Source organism: Rissa tridactyla, chromosome 7, assembly GCF_028500815.1.
Source record: "Rissa tridactyla isolate bRisTri1 chromosome 7, bRisTri1.patW.cur.20221130, whole genome shotgun sequence".
In the NCBI taxonomy this organism is placed as follows: Eukaryota; Metazoa; Chordata; class Aves; order Charadriiformes; family Laridae; genus Rissa; species Rissa tridactyla.
In genome coordinates, this window is record NC_071472.1 from 21,792,526 (window position 1) to 21,817,104 (window position 24,579).

The following is a 24,579-nucleotide window of genomic DNA, read 5'->3' on the forward strand; positions in this document are numbered from 1 at the left end:
TCATTAATTCTTAAAATTTGTACCTATGCAGAAAAAATAAAAAAGGAGGCATGTATTTTCCATCTACTCCAATTCTATTTCTCATAGCTGCTCCTGTACATAAACGCATCCACTTGCATAAGTGATTTTCTACACCCTACTGAGACAATAAACAAGCATAGCCTTTCAAATTCACATTTGAAAATTAGATGGCAAAACATTCATGTCCTGAGAAGGACAAGATTACCTCCCTATTCGTTTATGCAGTGAAAATTAAATATTTCTCCTTCTTACCATACATTCTTCCAAGTCCCTGTAATTGCTCATTGATCCACCATTGCCCGTATTCTGGACGTGATCAGAAGCAGACAACTTCCCAGCTACTGAGTTTGGTTCAACATCTCAAATTACGATGAGCTCGATGAGCATCAATCTAACCATTATAAAGCAGCTATAAAACCACATTTTTATGTTCACTGTAATGTTACTCTTAGTCATTGAGGGAAAATGAATACCGAAATGTCACAATGCTCAACTAATATGTCTGGATATTTCATCAGTTGGGCCACTGTGTAATAAAACACAAGTAAAGCAGACTTTGTTAGGAGTTTTCATGGTTTGAGTAAACCCAGCTGCTCCATCAGCTTATTAGCAGAGCACATGCACAGGGAACTTGAATATGTAGGCTCCTGCTGCTTTTCCAACTTCTCATTTTAAAGTAGTTAGCATTCTTCGTGCATGCACATTCACGAGTGCATTGGAAGAGGGTGGAAAGGCTGCCCACTTGATGCAGTGGGAAAACCCACAGCAATTCTCTGAATAAAGTTATATAGCAATTGATCCAGAGGAAAAAAAAAAAATATACATACCAACTGCTATTCGTTATCAACAAGATCTAACGGTTTTTTTCTGCTTTGAAAAAACACAGGGCCAGGGGGGAGGGCATCCTCTGCTCCCTGCTAAACAAAAATCAGCATTTTCAATGCACTCAATTAGCAGTGTTTTAGGTCTGTGTCAGATTCATCATCAGAGCTAACTGATTTCAGGCACAGGCCAATCTCACCACCCAACATCGTTATGCAGAGGTAGGTGGTGAAAAGGAAAACAAATCTCTGATTAAGAAAAGCATGAGGGGGAGGGCACACAACATTCCCTCTCAGAGAAATAACTGTGTTTAAAAACATTCTGAAGGGGTGCCCCACAATAAGATTTTATAAGACTGCTTTGGAAGCCCCTGAATTGGAGATTTTAAATTAGACCAAGCTCACTGAAAAGGCACACATACATCTTTATCTCAGGAGAGAATATGTGGAGGGGAGAAAATTCAATGATGTTTCCTGGCTTATTTCCGTGCTGCCCCTTCTACCTCCACGCACAAAGCGGAAGTGTGCTCTGGGGCGGGGAGGTCTATAGAGGAAATTGTGGTAGTACATAGGAGAGTATTTCTAGAAAACAAAAATATTTATCCCCACTAGGTAACTGCATTGCAGTGTTGGGAATATCTGAGGTCAGCACTTGTCAGGAGAGACACACGTGCTCCTGTTCTCTTGACGTGAAAAGCATACGCTGCCAGAGCGGGAGGCAGCTTTCCTGGCCCAAAGCCCACGCTGGAGTCCCAAGAGATAAAGGCTGGAAACGTCCCTCCCCTCCCACACGCACAAACCAGTTATTCTCCAGACCTAGTTTTGTGCTGAGCTAAATTCTATGTTTACAGTCATCCTTTTTAACACTTTGAAAATAATAAATGACAGAAGTGTGTTTCATCAACTGTCCTCCATCTCCGTCCACAGCACAGAGCTACTTTGAGCACAATAAAGCAGAGCGCACTGGCAGGGCTGGCTCCATGGACATCGATGTTCATCAGTCCACAGAGCCTCAAGTGCCCAGCTGCAAGCACTGGCATATAATCACTGCTACAGATGATTATATTTTTAGAACCATCTAATTAAGCCCTATTTTCCTGGCATCAGAGACAGCTATATGGTAGCTCACCTGTTCCAGCTTCACCTCGTTAATTAGAGACCTCTTCCTTCAAACACAGCCAGGTGTTCCAGCCAGCAACAGGCCCAAGGTATTGTCCAGCAACACCTCTCTAACAGGAGCAGCTTTGGGGCAAGTCATGTCGTACATATGAGAATCATACCCATCTCCTAAATGCTTTTCATGTAAACATGAATAAATGAACAGTTGCTGGTTTTCTCTTTTCCCTTGTTATTCAACAGAGGATTTGAATACAGTATTCAGAAAGAAAATTCCTATTACATTAGGTCTCTATTTCTACTTTATCATCGCTTGCACACTGCTTTCTACTGCAACCTACTGTATATTCTTACCTTTCCTCTGTATAGCTGCAAGAATAAACTACTTCATTTTAACAGACACTAAAGCTTTAACTACCTTTTCTTTCAGGTCACTGTCCTTCTGAACTCATTTTGCTCACACTGTATTTATTCACAATACCTTAGCAGCAACAAAAAAAAAAAAATTAAAAACCAACATAGCTGCGATAAATAACACTGCTGCGTGAATTTGCTCTCACTGAACCAAGGAAGCTCACTGAAGCATTGGCATCTTCCTGCATCCAACTGCAAGTGAGCAACAACTGTTACAGCTTTATCTTGGTACAATACTGCTGACTGCTTCAATTAAAGTATTACATTCTTCTTTATTTAGATACCTCCTGCAGACCCAACCAGTACAGCAGATGAGCACTTTTGACAGTTGCTACTCATACCCCAACACCTTTTCCTCAGCCTTCGGGGAGGCGTATAGCGAGTGGAACATGATTTTCATCAAATTATATATTCCCACTTCTTTTATAGATCTGTGAAAATAACAAGCTTCCCTGAACGTTCATTTCTGTGCCTGAAAGCTAACCAGCTAACTGCTTTGCAGGTGGATCAGTCAATACTGGTGCAACGTTTTGAGCAGCATACATTAATGTACATTAGAAAAATTATCTAAGAGCAATACTTAACTCCTTCAGGTCCTGCTCAGTAGCCACCCAGTCACAGCATTGCAGGTTATCAACTTTCAAAAGTAGATGCACATTTAAGGTACCTTTTAATTTACTCTGACAACACAAAGGTTCCCACTGAATAATTAGCTGCCAAATTGCAGCCTGCCCCCCCCCCCCCCCAATCAGACACGATGCAGGGCCCCCCGCCCTCCCCCGGCACAGCCCAGGCGGGGGCTCCCGGGGCACAGGCCGACGGGTGCCCAGAGGCACAGCCTTCGCCCGGCCACCGCTGGGGCCTGCCCCAAGGCCCCTGCCCGGCTCCTCCGGGCTCCCAGGGCCGAGCCCGGAGCACAGCGCACACGCTGACTGAGGCAAAGCATTTACCAAAGTAAGGCAGGAGATAAACAGATGATGATACGGCACTGAGGTGAGATACCCTTGACATGGAAGAGATACCGAACAGATTATCGGCAATACCACACCCACAAAGACACCCCAAAGCTAAGGAAAGACACAGCTTTTTTTTGTCCCTGAGGAAAGGCACTTACCGTTTTCGTTCGCTGCCGCCAGCCAGCTGCAGGCCCAGCCCCACCAGCGCACAGGGCCCTTCCAGACCCCACCACACTGCCAAAACCCTCCCTGGGGCTGGACCTCCCCACACTAATGGGCCTGAGGACACCAGTCACCTGAGGAGGGCCTGAACCACCCCAACGAGTCTCATCTGTGGCCACCAGCCCCACGTCTGGGCCACAGGCAGCAGGTGCCAGCCCCGGCCCTGCCCTGGGCCCTCTCACGCTCTTCCCCACACAAACCAGCGTCCCACAGGCTTACAGGTCCTGCCCCGAATAACCAAATGATTTCTTGAAGTACAAACACTTCAGGGGTCTTAAAACTGGCTTATGCAAAGTACTGGAATGCAAGTGGTCACAGGCAACCCTCTCCTGTGAGCAAGCAAGTGATGTTTTCTCCCCTTCTCCTCCCCAACAGGAGGAACCAGATCCCTTTGTGCAGGTGCCACTCATAAACTAAGTAAGGGCAGCAGACATTTATAAGATCACCCTGCCACACAGCCATCAAAATGCACACAGAGCATTGAAATTCAAAATACAAATCTGTTTGTGCAGTACACTTTTATTTTTATTTTATTTTTTTAACCTTTGCAGTCATCTTGGAGTAATCATCATGTAAACAGTAGGATGGGATGGGATTACATTGAGTCGTACGCAAATGGCTCTAGAACACCTCAACGATCATGACAAGGCATTATAAATAACTTCTCTTAATAATATATATTTGCCGTTTTCAGTACATTACAGAGCTGCCGTTTATCTAGGATTAGCTAGGAAGTAGTTTAAATTGTAACCTCCGAGAAACACATCTCCAGATTTGAAAGTCTTTCTAAGGTTCACTAGCTCCATAACATCTATGTCACAGGTTAAGCATAAGACTACTTGGGTCAGAAGTGTTTTCTTTGTAACAGAGTTTTACTTGATCATTGCACAAAGCCCTATTATTTTCACTCCACCTTTGTATTTTGTAGAACTTCAAGTAAAGCTTCAGTTCCGTTCTTCAAGTTTTTAATCACCTGTATGAAACCGGTTTCTATCATTAAGGATAAGTCGGATGGGAGCTGGACACAGTAAGCAGTCTACCTTAACGACAACAGTTCAAAGTAGTTCTACCTCATAGACTTCCCAATAAGCATAGTCAAAATATTCTAACACCTTTGCTACTGTAGATCCCCTCCTTGCTCAGATAACTATATATATTTATATATATATTGTACCATACGTATGGTACTTCTAGAAAATGGAGATTATTTATTTAAGCAGCCTCAGGCACATTCTTAAAACATTAATGTCTGCAAGGCACCTCCCACTCCCTTGACAATCAGTTTGTGGACTGGTTTTTAGACACACAACCAACAAAAGCTTGCTAATGCCTAATTGATTTTAAAAAAACCAAAACCCTATAAGTTACCAAATACTTCAAAGATATACCTGAAACTTTTTTAAATAATGGGAGATTAACTGCAAATAGCACATAATCAAGTCAAATCATTTTCTTATTACTAGGATGTGTAATGCATAAATATATGAAAAATAAAATTCACAGTTTTAAAACTAGAATTCAAGTTTGGCTAATAATTCTTAACTTTTATATTTATGTTAATTTCTAAATATAACAGAACAGAGGCAGTATTATCAACCACAAATACAGGTAAAATAGTATCACTCAAAGTTTATGAAAGAAGTAAGCTTGATAGAAAATTCCTTTTGTAACCAATAAATACAGCCACCTGAGTGCATTTCCACAGGCTTTTCACTTAGGGGGAATCCAAATCAACTGCTAAGAGACATTTAGTAGCATTTTGAATGTTAGCAGCAGCGGTGTAGCTGTGGGCTTTGCTTGTTCTGACTTTGTGAATTGCTAGGGAATGAAGCAGAACTCAGTGTGTGGTGCATTAATTTTCCTTTGCATCTAAGCCGGACTCTTCGCAATCTCACGATTCAGCTTGGGGTCAAGGGACAGACATCAGCTGACACTTAACTGAGCAAACCCAATCAGTTTCACTTCATCGGGAATCTCAGTGCCATCACAGCCAGAGGCCTGCAAGTACAAACAGAAATGTTTAGTATATCACGCTACAAAGGAGGGTTTGACAGCCAGGTTATAAATTTTCCCCGGATCACCTAGTCAGCAAACAGCTTACTTGAAGGAAAGCTTTCAGACTGCTTGGTGTATCCGCTGCCAGACCAGCCAACAGCATCCTTAATTTTAGCAAACTCTTTAAATCAATATTAAAAATTATGAAAAAAATACTGGGAAATTAACACTTAAAAGACCCAAATTCTTTAACCCAAACTTTCCAGACTGGAGCCAGATTTGCTTTTTCATGTGAGCATGCTGTTTTCATTCATGAAGTGAATAATAATCTACATGTATAAAATCCACCTTTTACCGTTGTGCTGTAGGCACCAAATGACCCATGAGTCCAGCTATCAAGTCAGTTTGGAATACCAGCCCACTGAATTTTTAAAGAGATGGAAGCAGCCTACGAAGAGTAATAGTTGCAAAAGGACAGCTCCTTTCTGACAGTACAATCTAGTACTTAAAGCCGTATGCTTCAGATTCTTCACTAACATCCCAGTACAAACTGGCAAAAGCGATCAGTTAATTTTACACAAATAATGGTAAAAATACAAAACCACCTTGCTCAGTTTGTTATTTTAGGTTTGCTTTAAAAAATTATACATGCTGTAGGCAAAATATTTTGATATTTAGATACAAAATTTGCTTCTGTAGGAGTGACTACATTTTTAATAAAGTTTTTTATGCATTCTTCCCCTGTGTGGTAGGTAAATCAAAACAATAATACAATTGGATGCACGGTGTGTAATGTATCACGACAGATGCCTTCAGACTCTTTGGCATATCCCCCCAAAAAAGTGTCAGAACAATTGGTTCACCCTAGAAAAATGCTCGTGATGCTTTTCTGCATTTGTAGCAGTTGAACCCTTTAGTAGAACTGGTTTGTGTATATGCACTACATGGAACAGAGCTCTCAGATTGTGCACAAAAGGTGCACCAAGTGACATTATCCACTGAGTTTTCAAGACAAAAAATAAACTCACTCGATACTTGTGGAAGCATTACATCAGGCTACTCCTTCAAATTTACTTTGATCAGACACGGCGAACAGACAGAAGACAGAAGTTCTGTCTTCAGAGAGTATTTCACAGGTCTTACTCCATTGAAGCAGCAAGTAAAAGGTCTGAGATCATAACCATTGGTTACTATTAAGTTATCTGAATGGGTTTTGGATTGGCAATTTACTAAATAAATGGAGTTTCAATTTTGCACTTAAGATACTGTGATAAAAAGAGATAATATTTGTACATCATTCTACACTCTAGCTAGCTATCAATCTCCTCAAAGCCATGTAACATATCTAGATGCATATAGATTTTTAAATGCCTTCCTTATCAATAAATATTGTCTAATATTTAATGCACCTGGAACCTACCAGTTTATATTTTGGGCTTAGTGTAAGTACAACTGCTATACACAAACTGCAATGTACAAGAAAAGCTCTTGATATTTACAATTCACTGTTTAGTGACTGAATGCATTCTTTTGTTAATATTTTTTTCCTCCCTTTTTCATATGAAAAAATCCTTACATAAAATGCAAATTATGCTGCGCAATAATTTTGTGTTTCCTTGAGTGTTGCCAAGATTACTTGTGTATTAAAGCAGCATCTTTCCCAAATTGTGGACAGCTGGATCCTGCAGGGAAGTCATTACTCTGTGTTAGCCAAGACAAGTAAGGGAGGTTTAATACTATATACATTCTGTAGAATGACATCATTGTAAGACCAAAGATACACTGTTAAAAAAATATGCAAGAGGGAGATCAAACCTTAAAGACAGATTAATCCAGACGCCTCACTTCAATACCTTTTTTTACTATTTTGGCAATAATTAAAGATAAAAATGTTTAAGACATAAGTTGTTGTTCTTTCCTCCCCAAAGATGAAAATGCTTGCTGTTTGAATGTAAATATTATATACCAGCAAAATAGCAGCAAAACCAATCTGCAAACAGTGATATACGAACTAGATTCCCTGTCCACAAATAATAGTAACTAATCCTAGACTAAAGAGTACTTTTCAATTTGATTCTCTGACTGGACATAGGATTAGCTACATTTAGACTTTGAATCCCCATAAAATATTTACCAACAAAATGTGTTTTAATCAAGCTGTATACAAGTGCTCTCAAATTCAGTGACACCTTGCTAAGAGGTAACAAAGACTCAGTAGAGCATACAAACAAGTGACACAGTTCTCCTAGGCAACAATTCATTTAGGAACTCCACTAGACAATATAGAAACAGGCAGAAACAGAATGTTTATTAAATTAAACCAAGGATAAGAAGAAATTAGGATACTTCTGTGGTTACGTTCTTTTCCCTGGAAGTAGGGAACTAATGCAGGAAACCTAGGTTTAAAATATCAGGAAGAAACTTAGGTTAAAAATTAACCTCAGGAATTGTCACGTAGCCAATGGGACTTACCTTGAGAAGTGACATTGATTTGCGATTGTCTATTAAACAATCAAACTTGAGGGGCACCCTCAGCAAGTTTGCTGATGACACAAAGCTGGGAGGGGTGGCTGACACACCAGAAGGCTGTGCCACCATACAGAGAGACCTGGACAGGCTGGAGAGTTGGGCAGAGAGAAACCTTATGAAATTCAACCAGGGCAAGTGTAGGGTGCTGCACCTGGGCAGGAATAACCCCCTGCACCAGGACAGGTTGGGGGCTGACCTGCTGGAGAGCAGCTCTGTGGAAAGAGACCTGGGAGTCCTGGTGGACAACAGGATGACCATGAGCCAGCAATGTGCCCTTGTGGCCAAGAAGGCCAGTGGCATCCTGGGGTGCATCAAGAAGAGCGTGGCCAGCAGGTCGAGAGAGGTCATCCTCCCCCTCTGCTCTGCCCTGGTGAGGCCGCATCTGCAGTACTGTGTCCAGTTCTGGGCTCCCCGGTTCAAGGACAGGGAACTGCTGGAGAGGGGACAGCAAAGGGCTACCAAGATGATTAGGGGGCTGGAACATCTCTCTTATGATGAAAGGCTGAGGGATTTGGGTCTTTTTAGTCTGGAAAGAAGACAACTGAGGGGGGATCTTATCAATGCTTATAAATACTTAAAGGGTGGGTGTCAGGAGGATGGGGCCAGTCTTTTTTCGGTGGTGCCCAGTGACAGGACAAGAGGTAATGGGCACAAACTTGAACATAGGAAGTTCCACCTAAACATGAGGAGAAACTTCTTTACTGTGAGGGTGGCAGAGCCCTGGCACAGGCTGCCCAGAGAGGTGGTGGAGTCTCCGTCTCTGGAGACATTCAAACCCCGCCTGGACACGTTCCTGTGCAACCTGCTCTGGGTGACCCTGCTCTGGCAGGGGGTTGGACTGGATGATCTCCAGAGATCCCTTCCAAGCCCTACTGTTCTGTGATTCTGTGATTAATTCTGATTATGGTAAGAAATAGGATTATAACAGCATTCACTTACTGGAATCTGAAATACCATGTGACATTAACTGCAATAAATCCAACTGAATCACAGAAATATCCCAACCTAAATTTTCAAGTGGATTTGTTTTCAACTTATATAAATATTAACTGGATACTATGGGATATTACGTTTTGGAATTTCAAGCCTTTATTTTATATGTGTGAACTAAAAACCCAGACTTCTACAGAGCCTTTGGAGTATCTACATATCTAAATGCTCTTGGTGAGATGCCATTGACTATACAATAAAGCTAAGTCAGATGTTTAGACAGCAAGAACACAGATCAGCTGCAAAAAGAGAAGCATCAGCCTTTAAGCTAAATTTAGATAGCAAGAGCCACAGAAACAGAACGATTTGAGTTGCATGTCCTCCTCCCAAAAGAAACGTGTAAGTTCTGGTGGTTTTACTGGACTGTAGAGGAAAAATGAGTCCAAATTATTTAGTAGGTTTAAACTACTCAAATCTATATTTAAAAAAGTGACACAGGAAGAACAATCCTGAATCAATACATTATCATCAACTAGGTCACTTACTCTCTTACAGCCCATACGAAGCAGCTGCTGTTATAAACAAAGCTATGATTCTGAAGACCTACTTATCTCACAGACAGTCAGTCTAGTCTTTCATATGCGCCTGAGTCACTCTCAGCAAGGGGTGCTGCAAACAGATCGGTGAGAATTTAGTATTTACCTAACTAATCATTCAATAGCTTTAGCTATGTACATTTTTCAACTTAATTTCAGCAAGAAATAAAAACAAACACAGCACATCAATTCCAAATCAAGTTTTTGCAATGTAAAGTTGTTAATATCACATTAGATTAGATCTATCATAACGGCATCAAAATTGACCAAATGTAGGATTCATGGTTCAGGGCACAAAATGCAGCACAGGAAACAGTCCCAGACCCAACAGCAGGGTCTAATGTTGTATATACAGAAGATAGAAAGAGGCGGGGAGGGAGAAACAGTAATGAAATACAGTGGGAGCAACATCAGCTTGCGAGTGTGGATGGTGAATTGAAAGAAGGTTGAAAGGAAGAACTAAGGAGAAGCAAGCAGCGGAGAGGGAGACCTGCATGCAAGAAAAATGGTGGCAGATGTTGGAAGAAACACGTTGGGATTGGAACAAGATGCTGAGTAGCGAAGACACTTCAGCCAGGACAGAGCTGAGGGAGTCGGGGTGGAGAGGAGTTAACCTAACGACGACAGTTTTCTCTACTTTACTTGTTTTAACCTGCTTCCCCTGCACAGTTATGGAGCTGTGTGACTGTAAATATCTCTAATGTCTTGTCAAAACAGGGTTTAGGTTTATTCTCTCACACGTGGCAATTTCAATCATCTTCTCTCTCAACACATTTATTCAGCAAAATAGCTGCAAATGAGATAAAATCCAGTCTCTGTGTGAATACTGTGATAATTAGTTTGCTTCTTCCCTTCATGCTTTTACTTACCAACTTAAAAGTCAGTGTTTTCAAGGCCTTTGGATCATCTACTATCTTCTGTAAGTTAGCAGCAACTGTAAAATAAAGCATGAAAAAATATGATTTACAGAAATCGCATTCAATATGACATCAAGCCTCATATTGAATCTTCTGCTTAATTCTACACACATAGATGTCTTTAAATTACCACTTGAATCATTTAATCATTCTCTAGCTGTCATTTGAAAGTCACAGGGCAGCTGGGCTGCCATAAATCCTGCCTCCTTTCTTTTGCAGTCACTGATACTTTGTGGCTATGTGAACTGATTCTGGAGAAAAATCTGCCCGAACACCAAACGACCAAAAAACCCCGAACTACTAATTTTCAGTTTAGTCTTTTCCATAAACAATTAACAATCACAAATGCAAGTGCAAGGAAAATGGAAGAATCACACAGCCAAGGATAAGCTGACAGCTGTCACTATTTATGTTTCTATTATAGCCAGGGCCATCATCAGCGCAAGTTTCTAGGATAAAGCTGAGCTCACTCCCTAACTTCTCTTTCTCCTGGCTTTACGTACATGCTTCTGTCCCTTTTTTGGGCTGGTATTAGTACCACACAGACTCTGGTGATCTGTTACAGCTCACTACTAAAAGAACAATGAGCAAAAATAAGAGTGATACAAAAGGAGCTGATCTTCAAACTACTCTCTCAGTAAGTGTGATCGAGATTTGTGATGTAACAGCAATAAACAGTTTAACTAGATCTACAGAGCACGAGTGTCCAGAGAAGGAAGCTGTATGCCATAACAGAAGTAGCAGGAAGGGAATAATTTACTCCTTGAAAACAGAAGAGGAGGCAGGAAAATAATAAACTCTTTTTCTATCAAAACATCGAAATCACACTTTTAATTGGTCTACTTTTTACAACGTTGCTACCATTAATCATGACCAAAAAAATTGGTTGCTTTCAGCTTTGTACGTTTACTAAACTTGGTCCCCAGCTTTGCACAGCTAACTTAGACCCATTGAGAGCCTCTGTTCAAGACTGACTTATGAGCACAAGATGCCATCAACAGGACATCAGCATGAGAAAAAGACCTCACACTTGGCAAAGCTGTTTAGACAAGATTTTAAAAAGGAAATAAGCAGGTATAAAGTAGCAGACATTTCTTAGTTCGCTGAATAGGTAAGTACCATAAAGCAGAGAAGCAAGAAACCAGATGTTGTCCATAAATAATACTTTCCACAGACTTGATGAGGTGGAAGATACAGAGCACACGTTTCCATGTTGAATATCCTCCTGCTACAAACTCAGGTTCCTACTTCCTCCATCTTCTAACATCACGATGATAAAATTTTCACTCCTACCGTGCCTGATCATGTATGATTTACTGTAGTAACAGAAATTTGCCTCATAGAGGGGAGTACAGTATTTGGCAAGGGAACTTAGAGAAGTAAGCAATTAGGGCAATCTACCACTGCTAAATGCAAATTAAATTTTTTTGTGTCTCATTTTCTTTATACCACTGAAATGGCACCAAGGTTTGTTTGTACACCTGTAACAAGTTCGACAGGGGATGAAAGGGTGCTTGAATCTAAAAAACAAGCCTTAAAAGCAAGAACAAGGTATGTTTTATAGAGTATGCTTTTTGGCAACAAAAAAGATTAACCTTCACAGTCAAATGAACTCAACTACAGGCACTAAAACAGAAAATCTTTCTGTTTTTAAAGCTTCATTATTCATAATCTTCTTTACTCTAGTCATTACAAACAGGTTTTTTTAATCATATGATTCACTTCCACAATCAATAAGTCAATTTTATTGCAATACCTCCTACCTGATAAAATACATACAAATACAGATAATGCTTTTCATTACAATTAATACTTAGAACTTCATTTGTAGGCAAAAAGGAGTGTTCAGACTCATAGCTCCTGAAGCCAGGATAGAACAGCTTCAATTTTTTATGTCTTAAAAATCCACAAAATAGGATCAGGCACTCAACAGCAGTTCTGGGTTATCCAAATCCCTGTAAAATGTCTTAAAAAAAAAATAAAAAAGAAAGAATAAGTTCTGCAGCTACTGTTAGCTGGCTTCGCTGAAATGGAGCCACAGTGCTGCAAAACCAAATAGGAGTTGAGTCCTAAATCCAAAGATTTCCAACTATTCACCTATTATAAAATGTTACAAAAAGATGAGCTTCAAATGCATGCCCGTCTTCAAGAGGGACGGCCTTTCATTTAATGCCTAGCAGGTGCAGAACAACTAAAGCAAGTCAGCATGCTGCCTGGTGATTTCACCTGAATGCAAAAACTTCCATCTGTCTTTAGGCAAAGTTACTGGTAAAGTTACTATTTCTGCACTTGCAAACAGCAGCCCATTATCAGCAATTGTTTTAATGAACTATCATACAGCGGAAAGCAGCACTGAGGACTTCACAAGTAGTATCAAAATCTTAAAAAACCCTCACCATCCTGTTGATTCTTTACCAGGGAAGAAATTAAAATCTTCAAAGCCAAAATAGCAAAAGATAAACTAGCAATATATGTCAGTAGTTAATTCTAATGACTTTTTTTTGGTTAATTAAACACCATAACAGAAAGGAGTGATATTTTAGATGGATATCATTCTTCAAGAACTGCTTTTCAAAGACCAGTGCTTGTTAAAAGGCTACAGGGACACAGTTGTATTTGTTCACTTATCTTTACTTTTAATATAAACACAAACAAAAAACTTTTACATATAAAATGCTAGAGAAACATCTGAAGCAAGCATATGAAATATGCTTTATTTTTGCTTCTCTGAGGGGCCATAACTAGAGTGGGACACGTTTAATCAAACAGAAGATTAGGAGGATTTAAGGGAGTAATGCCAGATGTTTTCGGGCTATGCATGAAAATGAGAAAGCAGACCTGCAAAGAGTCCATAACAGTAGAATACAAGTTTACATTAAAAATAGTCACACCTGCAGTTTCCTACAGAGAGATCTTTTAAATTTCAATTACATGCATTTAGCATTTTTCAAGTAAAATTAGCGTTTCACCTGTGACTTTTGGTACTGCGTTTTACATTTTCTGGTGTTTACAGAATGGCACTAAAAATGATTTTGCCAAAATAACGTCATTAATCCCATTTAATCAAGCCACCATGAACGCGAATCCCCCCAACGGCCTGCTCTTTCTGCAATATTTGAAAGTGAACGTAATTAACGTCAACTAAGAAGCAAGTATGTGTGCGTAATTACCTAGCAAAACCATACAGTCCTTTTGGTATCTTTTTCATTTTTCTAACTCCTTGCTTTTGCTTGGCTGGGTCTTGTCCTTATTTAGACTGCAAGGCCAACTGTCTGAATTTGGATACCTAAGTCTGCGTTTCAGGAAACTACTTAAAAATATGGTTTGGTTGCATGGGGTGTTTTTTGTGTTTTTTGTTTGTTTTTGTTGTTTGGTTTTTTTTAGGGATGAGACAATCATTATCCTTTTCACCTCAGTGCAAGCCAAAGGTTCTAGAACCTCAATAAGGACATAGCACTGGGTATGTCTCTCTCCACCTGAACACCTTGAAGATCTGGGCTCAACTGGTAACTGGAGTCTTCTGGGGCCTGATACAGTCAGCTAGGAAAAACAGCAGTATCCCATGAACTGCAGGTCTCCATGGCATCTCTAGTTTAGCTAACTTCCTTTAGAAATAGAGCCAGCAGCACAGGCAGCAGAAGCCATCCAAGCAGTTGAAAGTCCTTCCTGAAAGCCAGCCTGCAGTGCCTTCCAATTATTTCTCCAGAAAATTTGGGGGTCCCATCTTTACTACAGTAAAGACATCCTCAAAATTACAAGTACAACAAACTACTATAGAGTGGAATACTCATCCTACTTTAAATGCAATTAAGTTAAGCTATCAGTTGCATTAAATATAACTGACTTACCACTCTTAGGAATATGCTTCTGAAAATGTAGGACTATTATTAAAACTACACAGTTTTGACCACTAAGTATGCAAAGTCTCGTGAAAGAGACAGAGAAATTCATGCCAGACATATGTTCACAACAGTAAACAGTGTTCTCACATACAAGCAGTTGCTGCTACTGTTCAGCCCTATTCAGAACTATCGAATGCATCAGGCAAGAAAGAAAAACAATTACTTTTAAGCAGAACTGTGTTAGGCTTTATTGATGAGCATCTCCCTCAACTACTAAATTTAGGCTCTTTTCATCAAGGAAAATGATTTACTGGGTCGAGACTCACCAACCCTCCTAGTACAGTTCAAATACAAAGTTTTTATTTGGCTTAAATAAAAAAAATAAGCTTGAAGTTTCTAAATGCAGATGAACCCAACCACAACTGCAAACACTAAGGAGGAAAACAACCATCCCACTCTCACCACCTCTCCCCCGCACTCCCAACCATTCTTCTATTGCAAGTCAGTGAACAAAGTCCGTTTAATACAGTAATGCTCTCCCTCAAGTGAAAATGAGTTTCACATTAGGAGTTTCTAGAGAGGTAGGAATCGTTCTCTCCATTGATACTTAAACTGTTTGGAAAAGTGGAGAGCACTGTAAAATATATGTCTCTGGATTCTACTTTACATCTTATCTCTAAGTTAAGTATACGACAGGTTCCTATTGACAAAGCCATTTTTCTTTGAAGTGCTCGGAAGTCATGCTGTAGATGTTATAGTCCTGAAATTCAGAGTAGATTAGTTTGCCTGCACGCAGCCCTAATTGACAATTTCAAATCCTCTTGGGAATTCACTGTTCCTACACGGCCTGGATATACTAGACTCGACTTCATTTTGCAGAGTGTTTTCTCAAGATGTTACGGCCATGCTCCTATAAAAGTCAGAAGAAGAAACATGAACAAGATAACTGCAAGAAAAAATTAAGTGGTGACAGAGAAACCTTTGCCAGCAGTAACCTCCACCAAATAGAATATACTTCAAATCATGCCTTGGAGAAAAAGCCCTCTTCAAATGTTAGCAGCAGTTAGCACAATAGGCTTTTTGTTGTTTACAACAATAAATGAGGTGCCATTCCGCTTTCTTCAGTAGGCTTCTGAAGGACATACAATCAACCTCTGTACTACAAATCATCCCAGGTTCTTTTGCAGGTTTTGCTCAGTGACAAATGGTTGTGCCACTCTGTCAAAGTAAGTGTCGGCACTTGTGGAACACGCAATACAGTAAAAAGTCAAACCCAACATATGAACATACACAATACAGACTGCTAATTGTAGATGTAATAAATAAAATAACCCCACGTAACTACAGTCCTCTAGCATGCATATTTATGTAGAATATTCTACAAATCACTCTTTGCCATATGACAATTTTGGCCAACGACATCAGTTACAATTTTTAAATAAGTGATAAATATAAGCTGAGGTAACAGAACAAAAAAGGCCACCTTCAAGATCGCAAAAAAATATCAGAGAATAACCATAATTTGAGCTGTCTCAAATAGCTGGTTTGTTCCTGTAATGTGACAGTACCGTGCCTGGTTATTTAAAATTCTTAACACAGCATGAATCCTAACCCTAATGACTTCTGAATAGGGAAAACTTCTGTAAAAGTTAAAATTAATGAGACAGTAAATAAAGCTACACGAAGTACAGTAGAACTATTTCCAGTACAATGCCGACCCAGCCAACTGAGCCGGAGCCATCTGGCATAAACACAGACACAAGCAGAATCTAAAGCTTGAGATGATATTTCTGGGGTGCTCTCAAAAGAATAATGATTCATCTGCTTTTCCACTTTGAAAAGGGTGGATGGGGAACCTCTAACAGTATGCTTAGGTTCAACAGTTTGCAAAGCAATTGCACATTGTAATCCTGAAATTCAGACATGAGGAAAGGGAAAACATTATTCAGGCACAAAATCACTGTCCAAGAAAACCCTGAAAAATTGTACGCTCCAAGAAAATGAAAAAATATTTTTAATAAGTGAAAAGTGAAATAATTTTTAGGTAGTCCACAACTCAGTCTGTAAGAAATAGCCACGTTCAACTGCTCCTTACTTCATCCATGGTATTACTGTTAGAGAGGCCAAACTCAAAGCTTCACAGATTTCTTGGCTTTCCTGCTGATTGTTTCAGATATTACCTCCTCCCCAATTGTAGGCAGTTATTTTGCCATTTTCATCTGGTACATGGAGTTCTACATAATTAACTGCCTTGGGAGTCTGCTGATTTGAGGATTAATGCTGTATTCTCCTGTAGTCTCCGGGTCTTAGGAAGCAGGATGCCTGAATGACGGGGAATACTTTTCAATGGAATTATTCCTCCTGAAAATTCAGCTGTTGTTAGGGCTCTCTTCCAAAGGGCTGAATTTATTATGCACGCTCTTGAGTTGGTTTCACATATTGCAAGAGGTTCATTGCAATATATATACATTCATATATATTTCATACTGCACAGCGGTTTCCATGCATTTGCAAATTCATAATAAAATCAAAACTAAATTTTAAACTCTAGCTAGCACTGGATTATAGTACTTTATGCAAACCATCAACGCAATCGACCTTTAGAACTTTTGGTAACAATTCCTCCAGATGTCTGACTTTCTTATTATTAACTAATATTATCTTAGAGCTCATGGACTGTCTGCATGAAAGAGTAAAAGACTTTTAAAAGAGAGGTCAAAAAGGTCTTTTAAGTACAGCATGATTCCATTAGTTCACCCATTCAGGATGCTAGTCATAAAATCTCTTTTGTTTATGTTGCTTGAGAACAGTACCAAAAGAAGTATTAAAGCATTTTGAGATCTGTGACAGCTAACTAATGAGTGTTTATTGCTAGTGGACTGCAAGGAGTTAGACATGATTCTTTTCAGAAAGAAATAAGAGAGAATAGAAAGATCAACAGCAAGCCTGGCTTCTCTTCTGAGGAAGCTACTGGACACTTATAAGGGAGAAACATTAAAACCATTTAGAAATGTATTATTTATGAAGAGGCTGTCATTAGGAATTTATCAAAGAGAGATTAAGGCTCACAAATTTGTCTGAATTCTCAAAGTACATTGCTGAATCAGTAGATATAGATAAAGACAATGGAAACTATCTGCATTTCAACATTTGATACTTCAATATCCAACACCTTGATTTGCAGTCTCACGATCAGAAAACACAGCTCAAAGAGGACAGCTATAGGACAACAAAAGGCTAAAGCTGATCTCACTTGAAAGGAACACCGGGAGACTGAAAAACGTCCCCCTACAGCATCCTTATGAACAGGACTACAATTTCACAGTGCAGTTCCCACAGCTTAAAGTAATGATTAAAACCACTTGAGCCCTGTGGTTCATATGGGTTCTGAGCCCCAACATTGCAAACCCAGGAACGTGTGCTGTTTCATGTGAGTATAAAGTACCAGGAACGAGGAAGAACTGTAACAAATAAAACCATTCTCACCTCCCTAAGAATGGCCCAAGATACAGCAATAGTGAAGAAAGGAGGCAAGCAATACTTCAAATTATAACCCAAATACTTATAGGCACAGGTTGTACTATCCCTAGCGAGTACCAAAATCTGTGCTGATTTTACTTAGGTATGAATTCATTTACTCTATACAGACAACCAAAGCTTAGGCTAGTTCATGTCTTTTTAGACATTTTTAAGGACATTAACTAGTAGTTTGGCATCAGGGCATCTCATTCCAAAAAAGGAGGGGGGAGGAAAGTGAGACCAAAGCTTTAACAACCAACCAGTTATGCCGTTATTCAAGAGTAGAACAGGTAAAAGCATGGAAGAGACATCAGGGACACATATTCCTGATTGACCTCTACAGATAAATAAAGACCTTAAATATTTATCCTTGCTCAAACTGGGAAAAAAAAAGAAAGAGTTTATGGAATAATACAAGACCTCAAATGTCTTCACATTAAGATCCATTAACATGGGGTAGTAATACCCAGGGTTCACAGACAAAAACGGGAAAACAGAGGACAAAGTAATACACAAGATTTCATTTTTCTTTAGGTAGCTGATGGAAAAATTCCCACCCAACAGAAGCAGTATATTTTATGAAACAGGAGCACTGTATCAAAATGGAAAGTGAAATAAATTAGTGCTAGAAATCTTGTTTCAGTTCTAATAACACATTACTAAACTCCCAAATTCTCAATTATTTAGCATGGATACCTGATCCCAAGGTAATGTTTACTTTCTACAATGTATGAGCAAAAAGCAAAAAAAAAACAAGGGAAAAAACCCTGAAATTGTGATAACCGTTTTTATTGATTAAATTAAAATAACTGGCAAATTGTACCTTTTCCCAGAAACTTATGAAAAAAATAAAGATTGATACTTCAGATTGATTCCCCCCCCAGAGTGTGTGAAGAACACTTAACCACTGCACATTTTAAAAAAGTGTTATAAAAAGATAAGTAGAATATATTTGGATATTTAAATGCTTATCTATTTCAGAACTTGATTCTGTACGTGTCTAATGGGGTAGATCATCCAGGAAGATGAGGAAGGAGTACGTACGGGTTTCACAATTTCCCCTCCATCTTGAGAAAAGCACTTTGATGATCCCGAGCGTTCTAAACCTCAGTCTAATCTCAAATGAACATTTAAAATAAAAATTTAGACCTGCTGCCCAATGTTGCTAGTAGGGATATTTAACAAGCCGGAGATATTACAGTAAATTGTCCTCATAAATTCTCTATACGAAAGAATGAGTCAGAGTACAAGGTTGAAAAAAATCGTTTGCCTGTGACTGAATGTGGAAAGCAAGCGCTAGCTTTCAGACAAAGGTTTGACAACAGTTTGATAGTCATCAAGATGTTGAAGACAGCTCTAACAAATACCTTCATCATGCTGGATCAGAGCTGAAATGTAGGTCTATGCCGAAATAAGGCAGGTCACATTCTGCTATGCATATTATTACTTGGTAATCTCCTCTCCCCATCCGATCTTCACAACTCCTCCTGTCCCGAGTTCTGCTATGAATTATAGATATTGTTCTGACAAAACTATTAAGAAGATGAAATAGCAGCCAGGCTACTTCAATACCTTATATCTGAAACTTGAAACAAGGAAAAATATATTTAGAAAAGACTCCCTGATGTGCAGGAGTTAGGTTCTGAAATGGACTACCTCTGGTTTGAAGAGCCTCAATAAATCCTTATTTTGACATAGTAACCACTCGCAGAGAAGTGAATGCCAAGGAAACAAATAACAGCAACTAAATTACTATTGAAAAGAGGAACATTACTTACATTGCTGTCTTTGCAATTTCTGATTCAAATTTACAGTTGTCTTTTTTTTTAAACTAGAAAGGAAAGGTCTCAAAACTACAGTTCAGACCTATGAGGGCAGGGAACACACTTCAGGCCTAAGATTTTATCACCTACTGTTTCAGGCTAAACCCAAACTAATCCCACTAATAAACAGATGGATCTATTCCTCATTTACACAGTTAAGTAGGAACTAGTAGACTGTATGCTGAAAAAAACCAAACCAAACCCCCTGTCTCTGAAGGCCAATCCACCTTTTTTTTGTCTTCCCCTTAAAGTAACTTAAAATTATTATTTACTTGACCATGGCTATAAGGTTAGCACATTTACTACGATACATGAACAAACGTATATGTGTGGAGAATAACTTGCACACTTGGAGAATTTCGTACATCACGTATTTATAGTTCTGCCACAACAACCATTACAGCAGCAGTGATCATCCACCTAACATAATATTGGTTTTTTACCTTTGAACCTTTTTACGTTTCCATCACACTGAAAATTCAGCAAGGTGGGAACTTGCATGAAACCAGCCAGTTTCACACAATATACTTTCTCAGGTGCACCTTTTACGTACAGCACATATAGCTAAAATAACTTTGAAGGCGCAATTAGATGCAAAGCTTGATTACCTGCGGGTGTACCTCAAGCTTCCAGAACTCCCGGCAGTCTAGTCATTATGAGTCACCCTTCAATGCATTAGCTCTAAATGAGACAGATGCGTTGAAATATTTAAGTCCTGAGTTAAACCCTGGGGATTTCAGAGATATTCTCCGATCTGTAATGCATCAGCATATCTTGCTAAAGAGATACAGAGTTATGAGCACATGTTGAAGGCACAAGAGTTTCTACAAAACACTTTAAAGTACAGCCAGGTTTTCATTAAATCTATAAATTTCCTTTCTGGATAATACATTAAAAAGTGAACATAAAGTATATAGTCTATCGTTTGAAATTAATTGCTATGGTCTCTAAAGGCATTTTCTCATTAGAAAGTTTATGGGTACATTGAGCTTTGGAGCATATAAAAAACATGATACACTGTCGAGGTTTGGGCCACACTGGCCACTGAAATGAACGACAGATGCCGTCCCCCACCACTCCTTCAGGGAGGTAGTGGGGGGAGGAGGGAGACAGAGACTTATTAGTTTAAAAGAAAACTAAACTGCTTTAATGAAAATATTAATAGAATAATAGAAATTAATGAAATATATACTACATACACAAAACCATATGAAGCTCCCAGGATGATGATCACATCACTGTCAGGCACTGGGAAAGTCCCACACTGGACTCAGCGACAGACGGGAACTGGATTCCAGAATGCACATCTCAGGATCAAAGGCAGACAGAGTCATCCTCGGATGCCGGTTATTGAATAAAGAGGCTGACCCTTGGATCCCTCAGTTTTGAGCATGATGCAGATGGGGCGGAACACACTGTTGGTCAGTTTTGGGTCACCTGCCCTGTCCGCTCCTAACCGCAGGTGCGACCCCTCTACGCTTTTCCACTTCTGACCCTCCAGTGGGGCACGTAACACAGTTAGCTGACCTTGGTTGTTATAGCAATAAATATAAGCACGAGCTTCTCTGCATACCATTCCTAGGTATCAATTATAAACAAGGCCTTGTCACTCTGGAAGCAGACAGTGTCTGAAAAATATGCTGTTAATTTCAGAGAATTCAGTTAGTTAGGAGAGGCTGAGCTGAAAAGTAAGATTACTAAAAAGAAAATTGGTTCTGTTTTACCTCAAACCAGGACATACACTTAACTAAAAATTCAGTTATTTCACTCAGTATAAACCACAAGAATAAACAGACACAAAACCCCCCAAAACTTCTAACAAATTCCTTAAAAAAAAAAAAATAATCAGTGCATCTCAAAACATGAGTGATAGTAAATGACACACCTATGCTGCCTTCAAATGGTAGTGCTATCCGAGTCATCTACCCATAGCAACATTACTGCTCTTTGAGGACATAAAGTAATGCAGTATGTTTTCTACTTGTGCAGCGCTATCGGATTTTCTGATTACAGTAAGATGCTAAGCTGAAGTTGAACAAAAGGCATCATTTCATTCACTTTCAAAGATGATTAATCTAACAAAACAGGAAAGTAAACTAGGTATGAGCAAATGCAGAGCAAACCCAAGGAAAGGAAAAGGATATTCACTGTGGCATGCTGTGGCTTTTTTATGAAATGGATTATCAGTACTACTATGAGTTAAGATGCTGTTGTTACAGACAGTATACAACGAACTGGGCTTCTGCATTTTCATCTTTCCATTTTAGAATGAAAGTACCTTCAGCATCAGTGGACATGATACTGTAAGACAATCAGCTGTTTCAATTTCTAATGCTTTAATACTGTGATTAATTGTGTACCACACATTAATTACTGTTTAACATTCCTTGAAATAAAATAATTCTGGATTTGGTGAAATACATGTTCTCTGCGCTCATGGCCAAATAACCAATCAACAGCCATGGTTTGGTTTTTTTTTTTAATTCTAGATGCCAATTTAAGTCCTTTCTATTTACCACAGTAACTGCAACAAATAAAAAAAGCTGTTTTCCCCCTCCAAAAAAAAAATTAAAAAAAAAAAGATAAATCCAATCCAACAACCCCAAAACCCTTAGTCAAACTATTATGGCACCTACTGTATTCACACTTCTAAGAAAATTTTCAAGATGCTGATGAAAAAGCTTGCTACTTTCAAAATATGATCTCATTTCAAAATACAATCTATTGGGTTTTCAGCTGGTTCTTCTAAAGACTTTAGACCTTTCAGCAGGAAGCTTTTCTTTTGACTGACTAAAAGCTGCTCCTTGCATTGCTAAGTGGATAATTGGGTCTGGTTCCAACACCAGAGAGATACACATTTACCAGTAGTTAATGTCTGGTGTATTTAGAAATGAAGGTCCATCTTCCATGGTGCTCAAAGTATTCATGGATACTTTTTGACAAAAATATCCAAACTAAAGGTACATTAATATAGTGAATGTAGCACATTTCTCGATGGCATGGGTAGCAAGGCTTAAATAAAAACAGTTCAGGAAGGGAAGTTTGGTTGTTTTTTTTTTTTTAACATACTCCAATTTAATAACTGTAGATACACGTTTAGGTTCTGAAATTCATGCAAGGCTTCTAGAAAATTAACTATAGCCTAAGGCTTCGCTGAAATTATATGCCATTGTACATACCAGTGAACAGGATTGCAACTATGTGATCTTCAACAGAACTGACTGTTGATATGATTTGAGTTTCCTTTTTGGTATCAAAAATATAATAAAGCATTACCAGATGAATGTTTACTAGCTAATATACGTATATTGCATATGCACACAAAGATATATTTAATCTCAAAATATATTTTGAAAATATTCCAGATCTTTCATATGATTTAACATAGCTGTTTCAGCACTGTAGGATAATACCTCATCAGCTAGATACCAGTGCCTACATATAAGCTCCAAGACTCATTCCCCTCTGCAAACGCAAACTCTACTCTGCTCTTAAATGAAATTCTCTGCACCGATTCCCTTGATCTAGGGACCTCCTTTGAAACAATACTACGGTCAATAAGAACAGAAACCAGTCAATCGTAGCCAGAACTGAACATGCAAGATGGGATTTTTGCTTCTCTGCAGAACAGGTAGCTGAACTCATTGCCTATCAGAATGGAAATCTTCCTGGGAAGCCTGTGTTAAGTGAAGCAAATCCAGCAAGATTCAAAAGGTGAAGAGTTTTGATGCTTAGCAGCAAATTCTATAAAACTTACATGTCAGCTGGTCCCCACTAACAGCTTCAGCTCACGTATGCCACAGCTGTACTTTCCACAACAGCTTTTGCTGACTTCTATTCAAGCGTCCTTTCAGACACTGTTACACCAACAAATTGTTGAGTTCAACATAAGCACAGGTATTTTCACCTTTCTGTTTTCTCCCAGCCTCTACACATTCCAACATCCATTAAAAGAAACTAAAGGAACAACTTTTATGAGACTCAGAACTTGGTTTTCATTCATGTTATAGAAGCTGAATTTCTGCATGCTTCAGCTGAACAGTGAAAGGTAATTTATCAGCTGCTTTCAATCTGGAAGCTAATGGAATCAGTTCTTACGGGCAAGTTTAACCAAGCTCTTCTATACTACTCCTCTCTTCCTATATAGGAAGATTTTAAACCTTTTGATTTCAAGTGAACAAGGTGGCAAAATCATTTTACACAGAAAATTAGTTTTGTAAGCAGATTTACATTTTCAGCACCGTCTGCTCTCTTATATGACCTATTGCTAAGGGACTGAAATATTTCTTAGGACTGCACTGCTACAGTGAAATTCTGAAATTTGTGATAATCTGCTTGCATGCAAGTTGTTTCATTCCATGCCCATACAACATTTTGACGGTTTTCTCAAAGGAAATCACAAACATTTTCTAACTTAAGTCCAACTTTAACTTCTTTTTAATTAAAAGTGAAATTGCATTTAGCAAGACTTTTCTTTCAGTAAAACATGAACACCAAAGTAATTTCTTAGGAAGATAACAATGTTCAAACACATTTGAAAGTGTGAACAACATCACAGGTGAAGCAAACAGAAAAGTGAAAATTATAGTACAAAATCATGCAAGAATTTGTGCCTGTGGAACCTGAGGTAAGTTACAACACCACAGAAAAGTGAATGTATAAACTGATTATAATTAATGAAATTAGTTTTACGTTGAATGCTTTCAATTATATACAAGAAATTTCATTTCCTTACTTTTTTTTAACGCCACAATAAAAAGATAAACAGGAAGGAATAGAAAGGACCATCATTATAGTGATAAAAAAATCAAAGTCTGATGAAATTCAAAACAGGAACTAAGCAAGGAAATAAACTTGTATTATTAACTAGACAGTGTC

At 38.8% G+C, this 24,579-nt stretch overlaps 1 protein-coding gene across 1 annotated transcript in view; it reads right to left on the reverse strand.

The window, feature by feature from the left end:
- Window positions 1-3,909: 3,909 nt before the first annotated feature.
- Window positions 3,910-24,579, reverse strand: part of STK39 (serine/threonine kinase 39) — a 102,343-nt gene continuing 81,673 nt past the window's right edge. Inside the window, exons 16-17 of the mRNA XM_054209989.1 lie at window positions 10,470-10,534; window positions 3,910-5,548 (exon numbers count right to left, since the gene is read on the reverse strand). Of these exons, the coding sequence (XP_054065964.1) occupies window positions 5,474-5,548; window positions 10,470-10,534 (140 nt within the window). The 3' untranslated portion in view covers window positions 3,910-5,473. The remainder of the gene's footprint in view (window positions 5,549-10,469; window positions 10,535-24,579) is intronic.